Below are 24858 nucleotides of genomic sequence, written 5' to 3'. Positions count from 1 at the left end.
CAAAGAAACTCTAATGTCCAGGAGTACATCTTAAAGATGCTGTTAGAGAACAGGAACAAAGTGAAGGTGAATAGAGTAGAAGTTAGTGTCAGCCAATGATCTCAGCCGTGTCTCTGGAGAGCCCGGTAGATCGAGAGGGTGGAGGAGAGAAACAAAGAGCTGTAAAGAGAGAGAGAGAGAGAGAGAGAGAGAGAGAGAGAGAGAGAGAGAGAAGGAGGGAGGTTCAGGTTGGCAGCTCGCCAGTTATCTCTGCTCTCCTCCGAGCGACGATGGACTGCAGAGCGAGGGAAACAGGAGCTGCAGTGGCCCTGGCCTGCAGACAACAATCCACTGAATTAAATTGCTGCTGCGCTATGAGACCCAGAAGAACTGCTCCGCTGTAAATTGGTAATTATGAATTCTTCTAATAATTACACTGACTTCTCCCTGATGACATAAACAAAAGAATATTGTCAATTAATCACCATCAGGAATGTGACTGATCAACACACTGTATATTCATAAAGTTGCCCCATGCATGTAATTAATCTCCCGCAGTCTTAAATAGAAATTAGTGGGTCATGGTTAAAGTCTATGGAAATCATAGAATACTTTACTGACAACTGTGTGTAGTTGGAGGTGTGCCAGAGTGACAACATTAGGTGTAATTTTCGAGGTGAGATGAAGAGAAGAAGAAAGGCGTCTTTGGTGAAGGATGTGACTGTAGCTCGCTGTGGGTCTAGTCTTTCTCTGTTACAGTGTCATCCACCATCACTCACTTACATCATTTCTTTTACTGACAACGTTTATTGAATTTCAACTTTTCAACACAAAGCCCCATGATAGAAAAACACAACACAGTCCTGTACCAAACCAGACCATAGAAAGAAACTAATGAAAATAATAATATAAAAAAAAGGTAAAAGTAGGCTCATTCTAAAAGGTAAGTTATATCAGTTCATTAACTATCAGCATCATTCGGTCCATTTTTCTGAACAGCTCCTCACCTCAAATACAGAGACCTCTTCCTTCCTGTAGATCTCATTAGCAGGGGGGTGGAACCAGTTGCACTTCTTCATGTGCTGGTAGAGGATGCTGCGACTCTTCATGTAGCGCAGGCAGAACTCACACAAGTAGAGCTTGGGTAGTCTGGAACGGGAAAATATATAAACATATAATATTATAATAAGTCAATTAAAAGTCCATTAATTTATAAGTTGTCAGAATTTTTTGTACATAAACATTTCTGGCTCTAGTTCCTCAGACGTGGATATTTTCTGGTTTTCTTATTCTTGTGCGATAATTATTTGTTATTTGTTATTATTTATTTGTTAATTATTTGGGTTTTGGACAAAACAACAAATATGTTACCAAAGGTCTTGGAAATTGTTAAGTACATGTTTCCGCTATATTTCATATAGACCAAATGATAAATAATAAATTGATTAATAGCAAAAATTGACCAATTAATCAATAATGAAAATCGTTTTACTCCGATGGGGTCAGTGAGCTTTTTTCATGTTTATTATTGTTGTTATACAATTTCCAAATACCCAATGAAAGCAGATTTGATAAGCAGAACAAGTAGACCAGATTTTATTCAACAGCTTCATACATACACATACATGAAAAATGAATACGCCCTCAGGAAATCTGAATCAAATTAGCTCCTTGGCTCTGGCTGGTTATGTGCCAGAGTAGGTGGTACTGTAAACAACCTTATAATGAGCTCAATTACGCTGCTGGTGATTTCTATGCCTACGAGCAGGACTGGGAGCTAAGTACATTAAGCTCTTGTGCTTCATTATGGTGCGTTAGCTTACCTGCTGTACTCCTGTGGGTAGGGAGATGAGTACCACGTCTGGATTTCAAACTTGCCGAATTCGATGACTGACGGACAGCGCATCTGAGGGTCAGGTGGACCCGTCACACCGACTTTCTGTTGGGGTGAAGAAAGAAAGGGAAGGTCAATTCCTGGTTTACTACACAAGAGATTAGCAGACAGATTACACACCAGGGACTACTGGTCTGGGATCTTACACTATAGTGTGGCAGCTAGGGAGAAAACTGGGGATCTTACAAACAAGATAACATTAAATCTAAAATAATTAATTCAAAAAGTCAGTGACCAAAAGCCATACACCTTCTTATTACATCTAAATTGACAAAGAAACTAAGCTGCCTGCCTGCTGCAGGATGATTGAGCTTTAAGTGGAGCTGTCAGAATTTTACAAGACCAGTTTGCACATCCCTGCCTGTCTTTTATGAGAATCATGTACTCTGATCCACTGCTACCCAGCCTAGATAATAACGCCGACCCTTTTCACACATCATTAACTCTTACTACTCTGCAACATCCAGCGCTTAAACACTGCTGTGGATATTCCTGTCTGAATCTGGAATAGCATTTTTATATGACTCCCATGTTGCTGGCCAAACAAACCACTCCCAGGTCAATCTACTGCTGCTCTGCATGAAAAGGGCTGTTAATGTTACGTCTCTGCCTTAGTGTTACTACACTGGTGAGGCTGACCTGTCATTACAGCTGCCCTGCTCAACGTGAACTCCATCAAACAGGATGTTCCTCGACACCAACACGATCTTTGTGTGTCTGAGTTTGCCATCAATCATAAGGAGAATGCGAAATTTAAGCAAATTTCCAGTGACAACACTATACGTTAATCACCCTGCAGTGAATCATCATCATTTACCCCTTGTTATTTGCATCTACTGGTCATTAAAAGCCAAACCTTTGATCCTCACTGATTCCTACACTCACCGTCCTGGCCTGCATCTATAACAATAAATGATTTTAATATACATGCTGATTCTGGCAGCTGTTTCACAGCAAATTAATTTCTCTCAGTGCTGAAATATAAAGGGCTCTCACAGCTCATTGACTTTTCCACCCACACACGTGCCTACATCCTACAGACCTCGCCTGAGCCAGTGACTTCATCCTTTACAACCTGGCTGTTGTTGACTCTGCTCTCTGACCACATTCTCATCACTATTGAAATCCAGCTCCACCGCTGCACGCTGTGGCTTCACATGATATCACCAGTCACAGACTCACAGGTCTCCCCCAGGTTCCCTGGCTGATGCCATCTCCCTCCATTGCGCCTCCTTCCCTATCATCCCATGTCTGTTTATTTACCACATTTTAAAGAAAGATATCTCATATTTTGTGTGTGTACCTGTAATGCCAGCTCCTGAATGTGTCTGAACAGTTCGATGTCTTTTTCCGTCAGATTCTCGTGGCCAGGCAGTTTTTCATCTTCATCACGCCAGTCGCTGCCTTCTTGATTGTCTGGGGGTCGAAACACAGTAGACATTAATGCAAATCTAGTAAGAAGCTTGCTAGACGGGGTGCCAAGATGTCTGCTGATTGATTTTTTACGATGGTGCCACAGCGGGCAGACATTGAGACATTTTTTTATGATCAACAGCTCTCTTTAAATTAACCCTGATAATCAAACAATATTTTCCGTTGTTTAGGCTTCCATGTTAACCAGTGAATGACTTTTTTTTGCTGCATGAATGTGTTTGATGTGTTTTTGTAGACACGTTTGCTGGTTTTGAATCATTACTTGTTTTAAAATTCAAGCACTTTTAAGGTTCCTAAGCCAAATATATCCAGACTCTCCAACCCTTTATCATCACATCTAAATTGTTACCATAAATGCAATGGGAGAAAAAAAAAGTTTAAATAATTCCTTTATACCCACAGAAGTCCCTTTTTATTTTATCAGCTGTTCATATTCACCTTGATTATGTTTTGATCACAATTATGTAATGCTTGTTAATTTCAACACCAGGAGACAACAAATAAGGTTGTTTCATTTAAAATATTTATCTGAGTGACTGTGTTGATTAAATACATGATTATGTGGAAAATCAGAGTACATTTAAATTCTGAATAGGGCTGTCACGAAATGAGATTTACACTACATGATTATCGCTGCCAAACAAATTCACGATAACGACATTGCCACGATATCTATAGAATTTTGGGGAAAAAATGCTAGCAATCAAATCCATCTTTAACTTTGTTTACTGTGTGTTTTGTCCTTCTGGCAAATAAATAACCCTCAAAATACAAGTAGAGGGAGGTGGAGAGAGTCCGTAACTATAACTGTAAAAGAAAGTGTACGAAAAGAAGAATTACCACCAACTACTCAATTACAAGCACCAGATGGACTCAACAACAAATGATGGACAAGGCCAAACATCTTTGCTGGATTATTCAGACGATATGATCATATGTGTATCATTAACACGATAACAATATTTCATTTCTTAATATCACGGTTATCATCAATATCGTGATATTGCAACAACACTAATTCACCATATTCCTAACACTGAAAACGTAACGGTTGAAATTAAGCATTTTCCAAACTTTCCCACTCTGTGTCTTTTGAAAACTTTGAGAGCATGGATGAAGCTGCCAATTGGTTGTACAACATCTTTAAAGTGGGTCAAACCCAGACAATGGTGCCAGTGAAATTTGAAATGAACGTTCATCATGCCTATGCTCTATCACAGTTATTGTCTTCTACTGTGCTGTACTTAAGACTCCGTGCGTGCCTGTGCCTGTGTGTGTGTGTGTGTGTGTGTGTGTGTGTGTGTGTGTGTGCGCGCGCGCGCGCACGCGTGTGTGGCCCCTGAAATTTCAGAGGAAATTAAACTGCAGGAGGCCACTTCACATTACAGAGCAATTTCTTTTGATGCATAAGCAACAGTTTTCTGTGGCCTAAAATGACAAATCAATGCGTAAGATCAAGGCTGGATGAGTTTTAAAATGGGACACTGAAGCGCAGTCTCTGCATCGCGATAATAGCTGGTTGTACAGAGTCTGTTTGTTAGCGAACCATCTAGCTGACAACCTCTAATTGGGTCTGATAAAAGCACTTGGAAAGTATGCATGTAGATACACCATGTTTATCATGCAATGATGCTGATGGCTCATTAAGGTGCAACTAATGCCAATTTAGGTCGTAGAAGCTTGTGAGATGTTAAAAGCTAAGCTGTTGCTATATACATAGCTTAAGTTGCTGTTCAAAAGCTATTCATGATCTATGTCAAATACACAGACTTTCAACATATTGTACACTGCCAACTTTTCATGGAAATTCAATACTTAGATTTAAGATAAAAAAAACCATCATCAGTTTTATCTCCAGTGTCAGTGAAGTGATGTGTGCAAAAGCAGAAACATAATCCTCACCCCCCCTGTCATCTCCTTCTCCTTTGCGATGGGCCTTCTTTCGGATGCGGCACTGCTCAGAGTAGTCCACAACTTCCTGCCGTGCCTTGCGGCCCTCAGGCGACGGTGTGAAGAACTTTGTGAGGGCGTCAATGAGGCCCTTGGTCTTGTTGTTGAACCGCAGGCCGCTCTGAGACAGGTCGTCGTCGTCTCGCAGCGAAAAAAGCAGTCTGTCGTCACCTGGGTAACCCTCGCACGATGAGCTGGAGGATGAGTTGGCCGAGGCCGAGCGCTTCCGCCGACCACGCCCGCCCAGCTTCTTGAAGGGCCGCCCCGGCCTGCGGATGAAGTGAGGAGTCTGGTTAAGACTGTGTCAGGAGGTAATACAGCTCTGCTTATGGGACCACAACTGAGCCTACACTACGTTGTTATATATAGATATTTCTTAAAAGAGAGGAGATAACAAGATAAAACAACAAGAACAAGATAAAATAGCTGTAAGCTCATTCTAGAGAGTAGGCGTTGTAGCTGTTAGCTCGTCTGCACTCTGGTGAGGCAGAAACATGGCATCTTGCTGTGCCTCTCCTCTGCGCTGACATTGAAGAAGACGCCATTAGCTGAAGGCAGTTCTTTACCTGTTCTTGGGCCGCCCCAGCGGTGCGTTGTAGCGCCGTTTGATTTGTGCTGCCTTTTCATGTAGAAGCTTCTTTCCCTTTTTCCTGGGTTGGCAGATTTGACAAATCCACATGCCTGGGAGAGAGGGAGAGAAAAAGCACAGCTTCACTTACACTGAGGTGGATTAGACAAGACAGGCTTTAGCATAGATACCAACATGCTCTGGGACGTATCGAATACATTAGCACTTAATGATGAGGCATTAGGTGCCCTATTAGAGTTAGAAGCAACAGCATAAGAAATCATTTACTACGACTACAGTGTCATTTGCAATAGTAATGTATGAGCCTATACAAGTTGACTTCATGTGGGCTGTAAATGGGTAATGAAGAGGTCGGTGATGAGTTAAAGGGGCAGTTCTGTTCATTTACCTTTTGGCATCCGCGTAAGGGGAGGATCACAGCACTCCATGTGGAAGCCCCGGTCACAGGAGTCACAGAACAACATGTTGTCCTGTGCAGAACACACACAAGTATCGATTATTATCAAAGTCTTTAGATGCTTTTCAGACAAGGTCTGTCCCCATGAGCCGATTCAACAGGAAGGTTGCCACAATACCAACACAATTTTACACTTAGAAACTTGTTACCTCTTTGGATATCGTGATGCACAACTCTTTTTTTTTTTACAATCCAATTGTCTGATTGAAGAACAGTTTTTTTGTTTGTTTTTTTTAGCTTTGGTACTTTTGATACTATCAAATGCAGACATTGCATCATTATGTGGCACTGACTTAATTCAACAGTGAAGCACTGGATCTGATAAAACAACTTGAAAGCTACAGCACTATTGGGCCAAGTGTGTTTTTATTTTATATTTATATTTTATATGTCAATTTTGATGCGCTTAACATATCAAAAGCTTTCCATATAAAAATGCATTCAAATATTTTATTACTGTGAATTTAACAATTAAAGTCTAATTACACTATGAAAACATCCATCATGATTGGTTTGGACGGCTTCTTTGCTTCCATTTTATTCTCCATGAATTTTGTCTCACTGTTAAATCTCCATACAAACACTTGAATAACAATGATTCCTCACTTGACAAGTAAGAGAAAAGAGTAAAATCATGCCGAGGCTGACTAAAATAGCTCAATCCCAGGACCACAGATATGTCTATCAGCATCTCTATCTGGCACTTAAGCAGAGAAGAGAGCGTTCACAGACACTGTTAGGCTGCCAGTCCGCCATATTCGCTCATCCACTCACCGCATTCTTTCCTTGATCTTGACAGCTGCTGCAAGTCTTGCATTCGATGCACTGCCACCACAGAGCCTTGACTCGCGCTGTGAGCTCTGGGGAGAACTTGAGACAGGACGGGTGGCCTGCAGGTAGATAGACACGCATACACAAACAAGTGCGTCAACGTCACAGGCTTTTTTTTGTCGCTGCTGACTGACAGCCATGACCCACTTGCATCATTGTAGGAGGAGAAAAAAGAAGCTCCTTTTGGAATTGAAAGCCCTCACTGAATCAAACCTGGTTGCATAAAGAGTGTTCAAACATAAATGACAATCTGTCAGAGCAATGCTTTTGCTCTGTTTGAAGACTAGCAAACAAGGCGGCATCGACTGGGACAGAAACCCACTGAGGAAAGAGAGAGGAGCAACAAAATCTCTGCTCTGCTTTCAGGAAGCAATGTCAGGCCTCAGTGAGAGTATTACAACTTCTGCTAGAGAAAAGGAGATTTTTCTGAAAACATAGACCAGAGACAGTATCTGTGTATTGAACCTCTGTGTTCATCAAGTTTTAGTATGGCATCCTGAGCCCAAAAAAGGGCACAGGTGAATATAGAGTACATTTCTTGCAGCTAAAAAAATTGAATTTGAACAATCGGAAATGGCTGAAATACAAAAAAGTTGGCAGCTTAAATGCAATTAGTGAAAAAAGTTCAAAAGGCATTGAAAGTGTAAACTTGCTTCCAGCACAAAAACTTCAAGTATCAGTTGAAGTTAAAGTGCTGAGAGGAATTCAAATTGTGTGAGGGGGGAAAAGGGATAAATTGAGATGCAAGTGTCAGCTGAAGTGTAATCACTGAAAGCAAATGAAGTCTAAGTAAAAACAATAGGAGATGAAGTGAAGTGTGTGTGAGCACAATGTAGAAGAAAGAAAGTGTGCAGCTTCATAATAATACAATATAGCAAACTTTTTACACCTCCAGGATGTGTGCTTATCATTGTGCCTTATCAACTGCCTATAGTAGAAATTACCAGACACAAAGATTTGAGATTGTATTTATTTTAACCAATCTGTGCTACTTCTTCTTCCTCTGTGCTTGTTTCCATCACAAAGCTATTGAAGTTTAACCAAGTCGTAGACTGAAACAGGTGCTAAGGTGTTTTTAAAGGTCTTACTGGTCACAAAGCAGCACTCACCACTATTGCCACAGTCGGCGCAGGAGATGAGTTCCTCTGGCCTCTTATCGCGATTCTGCTCCTTGGTCCCCAAACAGAAGCTGCAGATGGGGATGGGCTCTGCCACCGGCTGGCAGACGGACAGAGCAGACGGGAGAGGGGGACACAGGAGAGGGGAGAGAAAGTTGAGACTGTCAGTCAACTTAACAGCTTAATTGGACAAATGAAAACAACAAAGTGGCCTTGTGTGTCCTGCCACAGTGGCTGACTGTGGCTGTGTGTATTACAATGACACCATACAGCATGTGGATCTGTGAATAGAGAGTTTAGGATAATGAAGAGCATGAGAGCTTCTGAGATGAGCAAGCTTGCATAATGTATGTGACATGTCATGTTAGAGGCTGCCATCGTGTGTCAGTGTCTCTGCTGACTCGTGCGTTGTTTGATCAAACGCTGTAGCTCGGTTCCTTTGGTTGTACTGGCTGAGGAGTTTAATTCCACTGCACCGTGTCCTATTTTGACACTTACTGTGAAACATGCCATCAGACATTCAGTTCTGGGGCTGCATAAATCTTTTAGTGTGTCCCCGAAAAACACAATCCATGTCAGCAGGTGTGTACTCAAGACAGAAAACAAACACATTAACCTGATACGCACACAAGCACAAACCTAAGCCAGGTTTGTGTCCGGGAAAACAAAAGGCAGGATAACACTAAACATGATGTTAGACATCAAATAGGACTTGTGTGTCCAATAAAGCTGAAAAATCACATCCCCGAAGCACTGCAGGTGCACTTCACACAGGCACTAACACAGGAGGGAGGGGCCGTGGGGTGACTCTCCTTGAAAGTTGCTGGAGCCCTGAGGGGGAAGTGGTAGCTCACTGCTACCACAGAGTACACCGCAGTGACAGCAACACATTCTCTTTACTGCTAGGCAGCATCCAGCAGATACAAGTCAAATTTATATTATAGTCACAATTTAACCAGAAAAATCTTCATACTTTGGCTGTGATATTAACAACTCGCATAAAGGTGCTGTATACAAATGAATTTTAATAGCATCACATGCCAGGATTGTGTTTTTACAATCTGTGATAGTGTACGATGACCTTTTCTTATCATATTTTGTTTAACAACAGTGGGTGGAATTGAGATTGAAAACAAAACAGATCTCTTTAAATTGATGCAAATTTAAAGCGCAAAATCATCAACAGCTCAGGTAACCAGCTGCTAATATCATCACTGGTACAGCCAGTTGTTTGTACAACCCTGATTCCAAAAAAAGATACGCTGTCTAAAACATTAAACAGAGTGTGATAATTTGTGAGCCCTTTTAGACATACTCAACTGAAAACAGTACAAAGACACCATTATTTAATGTTTTCCCTCATCCACTTCATTGATCTTTATAAATATGTGCTTATTCTAAATTTAATGCCGCAAAACATAATAAGATGGGACAGGGGCAACAAAAGACTGGGAAAGTCCAAAAACACCTGTTTGGAGCATTCCACAGGTAAACAGGTTCATTGGTAACAGGTGATGTATCATGTTTGGGTATGAAAGGGGCATCCTTGAAAGGCTCAGTTGTTGAGGTTCACCACTTTGTGAATCACATGATTGTGTAAAGGATATTACAACATGTGCTCAGAAACACTTAAACCCGCTAAAGGTTAACACAGTTCATTTGCAAATGACTGCATTCTGATTTTATTCACGTTTAACACAACGCCTCAGCTTTTTTGGAACATGGGTTGTAGAAGTCACCCTGCGTTGAATGAAGCACATCTGTGTGTAATCAAGGTGAGAAGAGTAAATTACTTTTAAATAAACCTGCATCTGGAAAGTTCAACCAATGCAAAGTCAATGTTGTTACAAAAACCATGTCATGAAGCCAAAGAATCATTCTACCAAACAAATCTGAGGTCAACAGTGCCAATCAAGAGAAAAGTGTAAGAACATTTCCAAGGCACAGAATATCCTCTATAAGCACAGTGTGTTCACTGGAGAAACATGTTACTGTGGCACAGGCTGCCGAGAGCAAGCTGTCCTCTGTGTGAGAAGGGCACAAGTGATCGCCACTCTGACAGAGCTAAAGGGCTCTATGGTGGGAACGGCAGGCACAAGGGCTGCAAATCAGAGACAATTTTCTTATATCAGACAGAATTCTTTTGTAGAATAGCTATGTGTGTTTTCTTTCCGTAAAAGTTTCCGTAAAAGTTGTGATCTATAAGAACAAACTTGATGGGAGAATGTGTGCACCTGTAAGAAAAACCCTGACCCATGTGAATGGTGAGGTGGCGGATTGAAGCAGATTGTAGAAATTAAATGTGAGACGCGTTATTATTCTGTGCATAATGATACATTTCAATTGATTTCACGTCATATCAAACATTAATGATAGATCCACGTTAACATAAACATTCAAACCAGAGGTGTCATGTGTACTTGCACATGTAGAAGTATAACTATTCCATAAACACCTTTTAAATATAAGACATCAGCCAACTGCAATCTGAAATCATACTTCTTCAGCGCTGTCTCATCATCACATTCCCACCCCCAGAGCGCAGCGGAGAGGGCTGGACTCTTTGATAACGAAATTATCATTATCGGTCATAGAAATCCAAGATGCCATCAGATACCATCAAAGAATGAACACTGTACACATATAGCATAATTACAATAATTACGACGTAGTTGTGTGTACAATCGCTGCAGTGAACACCATCGACTGTGCTATCATGCCACACAGAGCACACTGGAGACAGCGCCGTGGCTGCCACACACAGCCTTCTGCAGTCACCTCACTAGGTGCATCTTCACAACCAGCACATGTGAATTGTGTAAATTGTGTAAATTAAGAACACGTGGAAATAAAGTCAGTGACACTCCATATTATAATAATGTAGGCCACGTTCACCGGAACTAAACTTCAATAAATAAATTAATTGTGTTCACGTGTCAAACTTCCACCATCAATTGATATCCTAGGGTGGGGGATAACACAAATTATATCACAAAAATCATTTTGGCAAATGGAACAGTCAGTTGAATGTTGGTGTGGAGAGGGCGGTATATGAGGCGGATCCATGTGCGCACATTTCCAGGTCGATTTGGGATCTAGAAAAAGGAAGTTGCGTATTGTTGGGCGTACGCCAGGTTTGATAAATGTGATTATTTTTTGGCCCATGTAATTTTTTTGGTCACAGGTACACTTTTAGTATAGATCCTATGCAATGTTTTATAAATGATACTCCTGGGCTTAAAGATAACATAAAGCTTAAAAACAACAATGCCCTGTAAGGGTGCTCCAATCAGGGATTCCGGGGGCCAATCACCGATTGCTGGAAGCAGTACCAGTCGATACAGATTGCTGATCAGCGATCGAAAGGACGTTTCTTTACTTTATTGTCATCTACAGTTGTTAGTTATTAGTGGCATAGTTAAGTGGCATTAAAAAATTCTGTGTCTCAGTCTTTGTAGTGATGCATTTGTGACCTGAAGCCAGTACTCGCCCACCTGGTCACTATTTGTAAATGTTAACATTCATCTCTGACAGAAGGTTGGTAAAATGTACACTGATGTAAAGTGTCTGTAACTCTAAACTCAAAGTCAGCAAAAGTAGTCTACTTCAGTACATTTATTTAGTGTTAACTTGTTGTGTTGTCACATTAAACTGCAGTTCACTGTTTAACACTTAATGTTCCTCTGAACAGAAACTCTGTCCCACTGTGTGCCTCCGCTGTAAGCCATTAGCTCAGTCACCTGTTAGCTGTCAGCTTAGTCAGCTCTCATGCTGTAAGACTTAAAACAACCATCATTGCTTCGTCCTCCCACACAGGCATCAGAAAATATGCTTATCACAAACAGACAATCTCAAATGATAAATTGAACCGACTTCTGACTCCAGTGGAGCGCGTCTTCTAGTTATAATCACTGGCTGGCCACTCAACGCGAGACCTAACGTTACAAGAATTGTTCCGCGGTATCAGTCCATCTATCCCCTCAGTCACAACCGGCTTACTGGCAGGACCTTGCTAATATGTTGCGCTGGTTAAACCAATAGGGCACTATTGCTATTGGCAGGAGGGAAGTAAGTTAGCTGTTAGCAGCCAGTAAGCAGCACAGTCCTGTGATGTGTGTGGCTGTGATATTTGAGCAGCGCATAGAGAAACTGTCTCCTGTGTTTATCTGATCGGCTCTTCTGATCGGGCTCTATAGAGACCACCGAATACATTTTTCACAATGTATATCGGCTGATAACCATTGGTGCCCGGTCAATCGGAGCACCCTTACTCTCCTGGGGTGAATAAGCTAGACTCCAGATCTCAATCCAATTCAGAACTTGAATATTGCTGTTCACTCCCAGTAGTGCCACAACTCTCACAAGACAAATTAATCTGCACAGATTTGTTTTCACCTTGACCTCCTCTTTTTGTGTCAAAAAAGCCTAATTAACCCACTGTTTATTCAAAGCTGTAACACGATATAAAAAGCCCGGGGCAGATGAATGCATTTAGAGACACAATAGAGTGGTTTTCGCTGTTCATACTTAAGACGATTTACTGACCCGATGTTAACTTTCCGTTGAGACCAGAGATGAACATTCTGAGCATGCCTAGAGATCTTATTTTCCTTTGACTGTAATAACTTTAAGGTCCACTTTGTAAGAAAGTAGATTTTTGAGTGTCCTTCTCCACTCATCAAATTTGATGCTTTGGGATTGCAGGTCATGTCAGACCTGACCTGCAATCCCAAAGTGTCAGTGTTTGACAAGTTGGGATGGGACTAAGAGGACCTTTAAAATGCAAACAGCAGCTAATTTTTTATTTGTCCATAATTATTTAGCACTTTTGTGCCAAATGTAGCACCTAACCAAACATAAGCTAACCAGTAGTCAGCCATTGATGTTGTTTCAGGTGCATGTGTGAATTGAGGTGAATGTTATGTTTCCCAAAAGCTCCGTTTTACATGAACAGGTACATTTAACATTACATGTGCACACAGATACACAGAAACTGGAGTCTGCACCTTAGGACTAAGGTTGTTAAGACACGATACCAGTAAACCAAATGCCTCTGATGCTGCCGAAAATGCTGGCAATGGCAAGAACAAATGGGGCCGTGCTACTTCCCAGCAGCAACGTTCAGGTTTTAGGAGGGAAAAATGGTATTGGAACATCTCTACTTAGAGGGTGTTTTCAACAATCTCTGTTAAGTGAACTAAAACCATCTGCATGTGGACAAGATGCTAAAACATTGAGGAAAATGGCTAATTAGTTCATAACAAGTTTGTCGTTCGCCTTCAAATTTTAGCTGGCCGAACGTGCGCTCTTAGCAGAAAGTCGGCCTGTGACCTGCAATAATGTGGTATTTTAAGAGGCAGATACTTAATTATCACACTGTAACACTAATATTAGCATTGAGTTTGTTTTTAGGAGAGCTCAAATAACACTTTTCTCTCAACATCTCTCAAATTAACATCATTTCTATCACTATCATTAAAACTTTGTACGGGGGGGACATACCAGTGGTCACAACATGCACCTTGACCCACATGGACCAATCAAATCATTTTTTTATTCATTTATTTTTTTAAATGGGAAAAACAATAACATGACATTCGCTATGGATGGTGTTGTGAGGAGGACAACAGTGTAAATGCACATAGCTGCAGAGAGCTGGGCTAGGCAGCAGGTCCTGGAAGGGAGGAGACAGGGACAAGAGCTTGATTTATTGGGTTCATTTCCTTCTGAGTCAGGCTGCTTCCAACATCCCCCGCTACCCCTCTACCCACCCACCTAACAGCACGGCGACACAGAGAGAAAGAGAAACAAAGGTACAGAGTGAGTGAGGGAGGGAGGAAGGGAAGAAAGAGGTAAACAGAGGGCAGAGGGTTGTAAAGAATGAGAAGTGAAGAGAGGCAGATAAGCAGAGACATGCAGGGTGCAGAAAAGAAGATAGAGCCTTACTGGAGGATAAATGTATATCAGCAGCAGCTCTCCATTTCTGAGCCCATTTTGCATTCTCACAGGTTCAGTTACATGAAATAGTGATCATGTACTGGGTTATACTGCAAGATTCCAAAACAAACCATTATTCATCTCCCTATGCACAATGAAAGTGGCTATATTGGTCTGCAAAACAAACCAACAGTCAGTGAAGAGAAAAGGAAGTCAGCTGCAAGAAGAAAGGAAAGAGGAGGAGGAGAGGAGTGTGAAAAAAGACAGAGCGAGGACAAAAATAAGAATCCAGAGGGCAGGAGAGCGAGGGAAATGGAAAGTGTAAAGAAAGAGAGAAAATCTGCAGCAGCGGTCCTCTGAGCAGCCTGCGTGCGACCAACACCTCAATCATTCCTGACGCTTAACCCCTTCCCTGCCGCAGGAGGTCAACTGCTCCCACTCGCCCTGTGAGCGCTCGAGTAAACACGAGCCAACAAGCGAGCGTCGCCTTTCACACGCACAGACACCTTGTATAGAGACGCGTGTTACAATGAGGCTTCAGTTACTGGCTGCCACTGTAAATTAATCCCCAACAGATACTAAAAAATGAAAAGCTAATCCTCCCTCCATGACAGGGATATTGGAACAGCGAAACACAATCCTCAGATTCCTCCTGAGAGCTGTTTTTCCTCCCTGTTTCAGCCTTTTCTACCTCAGCCAGTGCTGGCTGCCAGGACTGTTCTTAAACCACAGAAGTGCTCTAGAAATTTCTCACATCGACTGACTGTTTGAGTTAAGTGTCATGGCCATCATTTGACTTGAGATGTGTGTGTATGTGTGTGTCTGTGTGTGGAGGCGTGCATGTCTATTTTGAGCCTGTGTGTTCATGCTTTGGCATGTGCTCGTTTTTTTCCCCCAACGTAAGGAGGATTCAGGAACAAAATCTTGTTCGGAGCCAAAAAGACACGCCTTGTGGCAACTGTTAGCATCTAGCTGCAAATGACTGGGTGGACTTGAAATGCCAAACAAACATGTCTTACAAGTTACAGGCTCCTCTACAAACACACGCCTACATGCTAACGGACAGGTGACCCAGCTGACACACCCACCCATGCTCGATCGCTTCAACACAACATTGTCAAACACGCTCCATGTATCCTGTACCATTGTACTCCAGTGTTGGCCTAGTTCTCCGTTTCGCTTTCAAATGGTTGAAATTAATACTTGAGGCAACATACAGCATTGTCTGAAACATTGTACAGGGAGATAATAGGTTATAGAAAACAACTAGCGATGGCCCGGTTTCCCCTTTATAAACAGGCTTCTGTTATCCAAAGACAAGAGGACATGAGAGTGAGACAGGAAGGAGGGAACAATGGAGGAAGGGCGAAAGGAGAGGGAAAAATGTTGGAGGAGGAGGAGGAGGAGGGGAGAAAGGATAAAAGGCAATGGGCGAAAAGAGAAAGAGGGAAAAGCGTTGCTGTTGTCCTTGTCTCGTCTCAAGTCAAGGATCTCATTAACATGGGAGCCCAATCTCAGCAACCCCCCCACCACCACCACACTTCCCTTATGGCCGCCCCCACCTCGAATACAAACTCATTGATCACTGTTACAGGACATACTGTGCTAGCAGAGACAACACACAAACACATGCACTGCAAAAGTCTTTAAAATGTACTCAGCACTGGTCATCATGAGACACACCTTGACACGCCAATTTAACATTTTCCTATAAGAACGCACAATCATGCTTGCATGGATGTTCAAGTGACATCAGCTGAAAGCTTGAAGAGGACGCATGACATTTCAAATCGAAAATCCCTGTAGCCCCACCAACCTGGAAATGAACCGCTCTACATTTCCTTGTGACATCTACAACAACCTGAGGAAGACCTTGTGTTGTGCCAGCATGCCCTCCCTTCAGCCAAGCATCACTCTCCATTAAAATTGAGGTTAGCCAGGGAGCACAAAGCTAAATCACTGCATCAAACCGAGTGGAGCCTGGCTGTGCTCCAGCCGTCACTTCCACAGCTGCTCAACACATTGGCTCTATTTGTGGGGTGGTGAGGTTAGCCATACGCAAGGCCTCACACAGCTACACTTCCCGTGCCAAATGCCATTCACATCACAGTCACTGGTGAGCTCGAGGTAACTGCTCCCCCTGGGCTCTGACACTGCTGCTAATGCCGTTTCTATGGACTCGTGGCTAGCAGTGTCTGTTCCTGGTTGTTCTCCTGCGGGCAGTAGGGTCAAATTGGAACACCTTCACTGAAAAGACAAATGACTGCTAAGAGTACACACAGGCAGAGCTTTGGCACAGTATAAACACACTGTCTGGCATCTCTTTTGCATGAACGGCTGCAACGATTTGTCAATTGATCGATAAGTCGATCACAAGAAAATCAGCCGACAACTATTTTTGATAATAGCTTGATCGTTTGAGTCCATTTTCAAGCAAACTTTTCAACATTTGCCATTTTAAGCTTAAATGTGAAGATTTGCTGCTTTTCTTTTTTATTTATGATGAAAATGAAGAGTCTGTGGGTTTTGAACTGTTTCTTGGTCAAAAGAAACCAGTTGAGGACATCACAAGTAGTCGGTAGGGGTGTTACAATCCTTCGACCTGGATCAATATATCGATTCAACGATCAACAATCCAATGTGATCAATGAAAACATCAATCTACATCATCATTTTTAAGCTGCGCCTTTACTTGGAAATTCCCCTTGGCACGTCTGTGTCACCTTGTCTGTTGAAGCACACCTCCATCCTAAACATTCAAATCGCCAAGAACAGCCTACAAAGTGTCACAGCCAAGGAAACCCGAGTAAGTGTCACAGCTTTTTCTGTTACCATGTTAAATGGGTATATGATATTGTATCATATAGATTGCAGGCCCCTGAATTGTATCAAACCGAAATTGTATCATCGCAGACTGTGATATTGGCAAATATATTGATTCTTTGGATAACCATACGGTATCTTGAAAATATAATCACGACCAAATCTGATATACACCCCACAATAGTCAGTGTTCTTTAAAGCTTCAAAAATACCTTGCGTTGTCCACAAAGATATTTAATTTACTGTCATCGAGAGAGGATTTTCACGTTTTTCTAAAAAAACATACACAAGCGATTAGTAAAAATAAATTGACCAATAACAACACAAATGGCGAGATTAAATACCACCAAAGCTATGGTCATCCTGATTTCAACCCTTTCAATAAACGAATGCTCTGCAGTTTCTCCATTTCTCCGTTGGTGTGTACTGCTAAATGTCAAACAAGAACTGGGTCTGTGGTAGCAGCGCAGCATGAGGTTAAAGCTGGCGCCTTCAAAGACTGAAGCCTTTTTAACTTTTTAAGCACTAATAATGGGTCAACTGAGGCCAGGGTTCTGGCAAAATGGAAACTGCCTGTCAGGGAAATGGAGGCAAATAAAAGAATTTCTTCTCCGAAAAGAAAAGTAGCAGTCCAAAATCTGAAATTCAAGAAAAGCTGACAATGGAGTCAGTGTAGACCATTTCATGGCACCAAACTTAGTCATTTTCCCAGCATTCCTGTGGTGTCGCACTAACCCTGAGAATGCCTCCATCCAACCAGTCAACACACAAAATCATCTCCTGTGACGACACGACATGATGTAGCAGCAACGGGGGATGGGAAGAGAAGAGAGGGAAAAAGACGAAGAGGCAGGTTGCACACAAGGCACATAATCGATGTCTGAGGGCATTTTGTATTCACAGTCCTGAGTGACGATACATGATGTCTTCACCTTGAGCAAACACACACGGAGGTAATGTGTGATGTCAGAGAGAAGGGGGGTCGATCCAATACGGGCAAAGTGGAATGAATTACAGTGAATAAATATATCCATTACGTTTCATAATGAGTTGCCTAATGTAGCTGCTACAACCACTACCAGCAAAGCAAACATTAGCTGCAGGATGGCAATCTGTTAAGGGGTCAGTGGGACATTTTTGGAGGGAAATCACTACCAGTGTAACACCATGTACGAGCAGCAAATGCGACTGCGTTGCTTTTTTCACACGTCCTCACCATGACACTGCACGTCGACATCGAGAACTCTGGCTCACCCCGCTCCAGCTGTTGAAGAGAGGGCAACCGCGGGGCAGGGAGATTGCTCTTGCCTATTATGATGGGATGAACATCACACACACACACTATATACTCACACAGATACACACACAAAAGCTCAGCGTCAAGCCCATCCCACCTAATGGCCATAGCCTCATACTGCTAACGGGCGCTCAGGGAGGCAATGAGGTTTGCCATCTATATATCCGTGACCCCTGGTTGACTTCGCTCCCCCATTTGCCTCCCCCTTCATGACCTGGCAATGGTACCCTATTAGGGTGAGACGGGGGAGACAGAAATAGGGTCTGGGATCCCGTTTGAATGGAGCGCTCTGACACAAACACCAGCACGTTGAGTACACAAATCTCCCTGCAAATGGGGTCAAAGCCAGTGCTTAGCCATTTGTTTTGATTTTCCTCCCCCCCCTTCTTGCCTTCACTCACACTCTCTCACACTCATAACTGTTAGCAATCATGCGGGGCAATGTGGCGATGATGCATCAGTGGAAGAGCAGGAGAACGGAGGAGAGTGATCATGCAACACCAAACTCTGTCTTCGGTGTGCAGTTACTATCTCTTTGACGCATATGCCACTCGCACAGGCACCGACTAACATACATCAGCGACACACAAATAGGCACTCGCAAGACGAACATGATTGAGCTGCAATTCGGTTGCATCCTCTGGAGAGATATATGAAGGCAACATCACAGGAAGGAGAGTAAACAGGCTTGTGTGAATGCCAGACACAAATGTCAACTTCCTCTCTGCAGCTCCTTCATGGCTGATGTGGCCTGAAGACGAGACAAACAACAAAACCTCCCCATCCACTGGTTTAATCTATAATCTTTGACAGATGAATTATTTCACTGACGCAACAGGGTGGCCTTCTTTAAAGTTAAATTGCTTGCGTTTAAATTCACTTTCTGCCAGTGTTGAGTTTTAATTTAATGTGTTTGAAAAGAGATTACTAGAGATTACATTTGGTGCCAATGCCAATACAGATACTTTTTTACAATGATCCCTTAAAAGTGATGAAAACTTTACTGTCTGAAATGGAAGTGCAATGAAAACTTCACTTGTAATTTAATAATTAGAAATTATCCAAAGCATCTTGTTTTGCATAATAATCTCTAAAAAATAAATCAGTTTTCATATCGGGCAACAGATCCACTGATATATCAGTTCTTCTTGGAGCAAAATGAAGTTGAATCAAATATATATATTCACCTGTATAGGAACACTGTTTTCACACTGAGGTATGCATAACTTTGTGTTTTCCTTTGTTTGTGTGAGGCAGAGTAGCAGGCCGATCAGTGGCTGAGTCAGAGGGAGCGAGGAGGTTGATCGCTGCACGTCTTAAGAGGTGGACCATCTGCAGCCAAGCAGGTCACTGTGTTAGGCAGACCCCATGTGACTCCAGCCTGCTCTCTAGGCTAATCCTACTTTGTGTGTATGTGTACGGGAGCCCTTACCATGAGCTTCTGTGGCTGCATGGCCTTCTACACACACATGTGCGCACACACACAGACACACACAGGGGCCAGATAAAGCCAACAGCCAGGCAAAACAGTGTTTAGAGCCTGTGTAGTGTCTTTCATGTCTACTGGCTGCCTGATAACCTGAGTGACATATGATCCAATTATGGGCTACTAGGCTGGCATATAGTAGTAAGTGGTGCCAAAGGGTTTATTTACAAGCTGCTTGTTGGAATCGGAAGTAGAGGATTTATGACATGTGAACTGTGTGTGTGTGTCAGCAGGCCCTCAGTTTGTGTTATGTCTGTGTATGCCAATCTGTGTTTCTGTCTTTGAATGCAGTTGTATGGTTTCATATTTGTGTGTGTGTGTGTATGCATGTGTGTGTGTACACATGTCCGTAGCCCTTAGAAGCAGAGGGTAACAGCCGGCTGCTCTCTCTGATCAGGTTACAAAAGTGGGTGTGTTCCTGCTCTCCTCTGTCGCCTGCATGTCTGCCTCTCCCTCTTTCTTCTCCCTCTCTCTCCCTTTCTGGTTACAGAGGCCTGGAGCTTGCGTCATCCCGGCCTCTTCCTCTGGCACCACTACAGACCACCTCTCTCTCACTTGTATGTGTTCCTCCCCTTCCTTCTCTTCCTTTCTTCCTCCAATCTCCTGACAGGTCCTGACAGGGAGCAGCCCTGCAGCTGGTCCACACTCCCTGCAGGAGGCTGGGAGCCATGTGACTCTGACCTCTTCCTCCACCTCCACCACCTCCTCTGCTGAAAACTGGCCCACCAGCCGCCCACCCAGCATCACTCTGGCATTGCTTGCCTGGACCAGAACACACACACCTGGGATTCTGTCTCTCATACATCACCCAGCAAAGCAATGTGATGCTGACCAGCTGGGTTCAGTGAAGTCTTTCTAACTATACTCTGACCGGGTCTCCAAAACACACATTGAAAACATCTTCAACACAAAGAAGCACACTCCAGTTTGTGGAGAGATGCTCACCCTGGCATCTGCCCCATCCCTTGTCAGCCACTTCTAAAATAACTGCAAAGTGCTATCTGTTGTAAACCACGACACCATATTCTGGATGAAAACTCACAACTAACATTCGCACAGTGAAAAGACCTGACTGAGCTGTAGTAATTACAGTCTTGTAGTCCACAACCAATTTGAACAAGCAGAGAAAATGCAGTGCAAACATCTGGGGTTCTGCCAGCTGATAGATCTGGACGATTCTCAGTGTGCAGCAACTATTGTGTAAGTGGAATGTGTGTTTTATGGCCAGCAAAACACCCAGAAAGGGTGCTCTGTGTCACTTTTTTTTTGTTGCTCCAAAAAGTTTTATTTGGAGGAGCGCATAGGATTTGATTCTTGTTCTCAAGTGACTCAACTACAGTGACTGTTTCAACAGGATATTTGTGATTTTAGCAGACATGTGTGATGCCAAAAGACCAAAGAACCATTTCCATTTGACCTGCCAATAATAAATGTGTCCAAGTGTTTACTATTGAATAAATTGTAACAACGTGTGTAAGTCTGAGATGCATGCACACAGTTTTTCATGTCCGTTTGTGGTGAAGGTGCATTAAGAGACAATACCTTGTCTTTCTCATGGGGCAACAATCGGACAGGTGGGAGTGATTCTAGAGACACTGTCCCAGTCCCGTCATCCAAGGAGCTGCTGCGGCTGATGAGCTGGAACAGTGGACCCTGCTTGACCACGCGTCCATGGGCCACAGCCCTCTTCAGGGCCACCCTCAGCTGCTGGTGGAAGAGGCCAGGCCCCATGGAGCCGCTGCCTGACAAGTAGGCCGCCACATCAGCCTGGCACTTGAGAAAGCGTTCAACGTTCTTTAAGGTGGAGCCGCCAGGCTCATGGAGCCCCTCCAATGCCCGTTTAATCAACTTGTTCCAGTCAAGTCCCGGTTTCTTCCCTGAATGGGAGTGGGAGTGGGAGTGGGAGTGGGAGTGAGAGTGAGAGTGAGAGTGGGAGTGGGAGTGGGAGTGGGAGCTACCACCGCCACCACCACCACCACCGCCGCCTCCGCCGCTGCCGCCACTGCTGCTGCTGCTGCTGCTGCTGCCTCCTCCTCCTCCTCCTCCTCCTCCAGAGCTGCCACTACCTTTGGGCTTGGGCAGAGCTATGCGCCCAGGGTTGTCAGGGTCCTTGTAGGAGTTGAGACCTTTGTTGGTGACCTTAAGGATAGTACCATCCTTGACGCTAAGTTCCAACTGCTCCAGAACCGTCTTGCGGTCCAGGCCATGGGACATGGAGACAGCATTGCAGATTCGCTCCTCTGATGGTCGCTGCTTCTGCTTCTTCACCTTCTTGATGGCCTCTAGGATCCATTGGGTGTACATTGGGTTGGCCAGTTTCACCATAGCTGCGGCCTGAGTGGGTGCGGGGGCCCTGAGGCCTTACCGCAATGACCACAGACGAAAAACAGGAACTGTAAGCCAAGGAAACACCTGGCCTGCGCCGTAGCGCCGCCGCCTCCTCCTCTTTGCCCACTACCTGCTTACTATCCCTTGTCCTGGGGTCGCACAGAGAGTCCCTCAGAAGCTGAGTATGAGCAGCCCGGTAATGAGCAGCTGACCATAGCACAAACCCCCAGAGCCAACCCTCCACCCGGTAAAAAGCTGTCTACCCACCACCTACTCCCAGCCAGGTGAAGGTCCCTGGCGAGAAGCAGGGGGAGTGAAGAAAGTAGCAGGTGTATTAGCAATTTAAACTCCCAAAGCAAAGAAGGTAGAGTTGAATAGATGTTGACACCAAAAAGGGGCTTTCACAGAGATGAGGAGATTCCCACTTTGGCTGTCGCAAAACACCTATGCATGGACAATGGCAACCTCGCCAGTTCTCAATGTGAGGCGTGGAAGATGATTATGGTCTCCAAGACGTGGAATTAGTGTTTCAATGATCAAGGTGAGGGCAACACAGTAAATCTGCTTTCCAGAGTATAAAATTCCACAAGATTTTTCCCGCATCCACGTTTCCTCGTCTTAACTTGTTCTCTCTCGCCGTCTTTCACTCTTCAAGCAGTCAGGACCTCTCAGCTCTGGGACGGAACAGATATCTCACCCCAGGGAGCATCCAGGGCTGATCACCTTCATGCCTATTGCACTTCGATAGCAGAGGAATCCTGCACAGAAAAAGAAAAGAACAAACAGAGACAGCGGTTAGCAAAACTTTGCAGAAAGGGTGAGACATTATTTTAATAAAACAGGGGGAAAAAATGGCAACAAAGATGTCTCTAAACAATGATGAGTTTGATGATGAGGTGCAGAAACTTTAAAGCGGGTACTACAACACTGGCAGATCATGAAGTGCCCTCACACAGATATAAACAATGCAATGCATGCCCTTAGAGAGCTCTGCAAACACAACTGGAAATTACGAAGAGGTGCACTTCTTCTACTACTATGCATATTAACAGCTTGCAAGACATTTCCGTATACATCCATGCGGTTTTCATAATAAATGGCATTCAGTGTCAATAACCAAAGCCAGTCTGACACAAGTAATGCCAACACATAAGCATGCCCACAGCCTCCAATAACCGCTAGATATGGCACAAATGTGTCAAATAAAGACGGAAATGAGGAGGTACAAAAAGCGTAAACATCACCCTAAAAACTGCACGAGCAAGCTGACCACTGGGCTACTGGGGTTGCTAACGTAAACATGATGCAGTCAAAACACAGACTGTTAGCAAACATTAGCAGAGAGGCTAGCTAAAAATCACAACTAAGTCAATTGCCGCATTGCCAAACAGTCTCCTGCGGTGCTGTTTACGCTCACTGATATAATATTAGGCAGCCAAGTATCTGACAACAAGCCTTCCCGCTAACAGCTGTTGTTTAGAAAGCTAACATTAGGAGCTAGCCAACGAGCTAACGTTACGATTATGTTACTAACGTTACCCGCTAACCCGAAACGTAAACAGCATGAAACGAGAGGTTAGCCAGCGCTCCAGCTCCAAAACACAACATTTCCTCCTCCGGCCGACATTACAGACAATACAAACCAGCACACCGCAGCAAACACAGCGAATAATCTCATTTTGAATGTCATTCAGATATTAACGTGAGATCGCGGCCTTGTAAAAGGCACAATGCAACTTGCAGACGGCCATCTCGGCTAGCGGGCAAGTGCAAAAATGAAGATATCATAGCCGCGGATTCTGCAGTATTACATGCTTCGCGGCCTTCTTCTCAGCCTTCGGCATGGGCGACGAGCCTCTGCCCGCTCAGACGCGTCCCTGCGAGCGGTCCCCACCTCGCTGACTTCCTCCCTCCACCAACCGCCCTCCCACGTAACGCTACAGCCTGCGGTGCGGTGAAGACAAGGCCGCTGGAGCGGAGTAGCTAGGCCTCGGCTCCCCCCTCCGTACCCCCCACCCACCTCCGCGATCATCATCCCTCCGTACCCCTCTCTCCCTCTACCTCTCGCGGTTCCCCAGAAAGCCCGAGCTGGTCCGGTTCTGGTTTCCGAGGGAAGCTCGGGTAAAGCAGACCGTGTAAAAAAATCTCATATCCCCCCATCCGGCTTCCGCTGCTACTCACCGGAATTTCGTGTCGAGCCGCCGAGGAGAAGGTGCCAAAACCGTGCGAAACGGAGACAACAACAAGCCTAAAAATGCAGCCACAGACCAGGGGTTCTAGAGCCGACGCCATCTTTGAGTGAAACAGGAGCACGGCTGGTGGGGGAGGGGGGAACACTGAACCGTCAGGCAGGGCCAAGGGACCGTCTGCATGGTGCGAGGCGAAGATCCAGGGGAAGAAAAATCCACTGCAAGGCGCGGGGGGCGGCGGCGCTGTGCTGTTGCTATGAGAGGGGTGTGGATATTGCTTGAGCACATGAAATGGAAGAAAGGGACAGATGGTGGTGGTGTTGGAGGAAGGAAAAAAATGAAAAAGAGAGGATAGGTGTTCTCGCATTCTCTGCTGTACTACAGCCTCACAGGAGGGAGATTCAAGGGAGCGTCTGCATTTTGCCCAGCGGTTGTAAAAAAAAAAATAAAAAAAATCAAAGCCAATGAGCGTGCCTTAACGTTAGAGGGTATTTAAAGATCAAAGTGAGACACCCCTCCACACTGCAGTCTATTGTAGCAGCTGTG

General features: G+C 44.0%; 1 protein-coding gene across 2 annotated transcripts in view; it reads right to left on the bottom strand.

Moving 5' to 3' along the window:
- kat6a (K(lysine) acetyltransferase 6A) overlaps positions 1-24526 on the bottom strand; it is a 34854-nt gene extending 10328 nt beyond the window's left edge. Inside the window, exons 1-10 of one of the 2 annotated variants that reach the window (XM_084358803.1) lie at positions 24305-24526; positions 21338-22881; positions 8244-8352; positions 7078-7193; positions 6235-6316; positions 5824-5938; positions 5210-5526; positions 3177-3289; positions 1803-1918; positions 987-1128 (exon numbers count right to left, since the gene is read on the bottom strand). In XM_084358803.1, the coding sequence (XP_084214929.1) occupies positions 987-1128; positions 1803-1918; positions 3177-3289; positions 5210-5526; positions 5824-5938; positions 6235-6316; positions 7078-7193; positions 8244-8352; positions 21338-22120 (1893 nt within the window). In that variant the 5' untranslated portion in view covers positions 22121-22881; positions 24305-24526. Of the gene's footprint in view, positions 1-986; positions 1129-1802; positions 1919-3176; positions 3290-5209; positions 5527-5823; positions 5939-6234; positions 6317-7077; positions 7194-8243; positions 8353-21337; positions 22882-23934; positions 24032-24304 lie in introns of those variants that run through there. The other variant, XM_084358804.1, reaches the window with a different exon arrangement.
- Between the last annotated feature and the right edge of the window lie 332 nt (positions 24527-24858).

Source organism: Pagrus pagrus (assembly GCF_965226575.1).
Source record: "Pagrus pagrus genome assembly, chromosome: 8".
Classification (NCBI taxonomy): domain Eukaryota; kingdom Metazoa; phylum Chordata; class Actinopteri; order Spariformes; family Sparidae; genus Pagrus; species Pagrus pagrus.
Note: the sequence above shows the minus strand (reverse complement) of the source record. Positions and strands in the feature narration are given on the sequence as shown.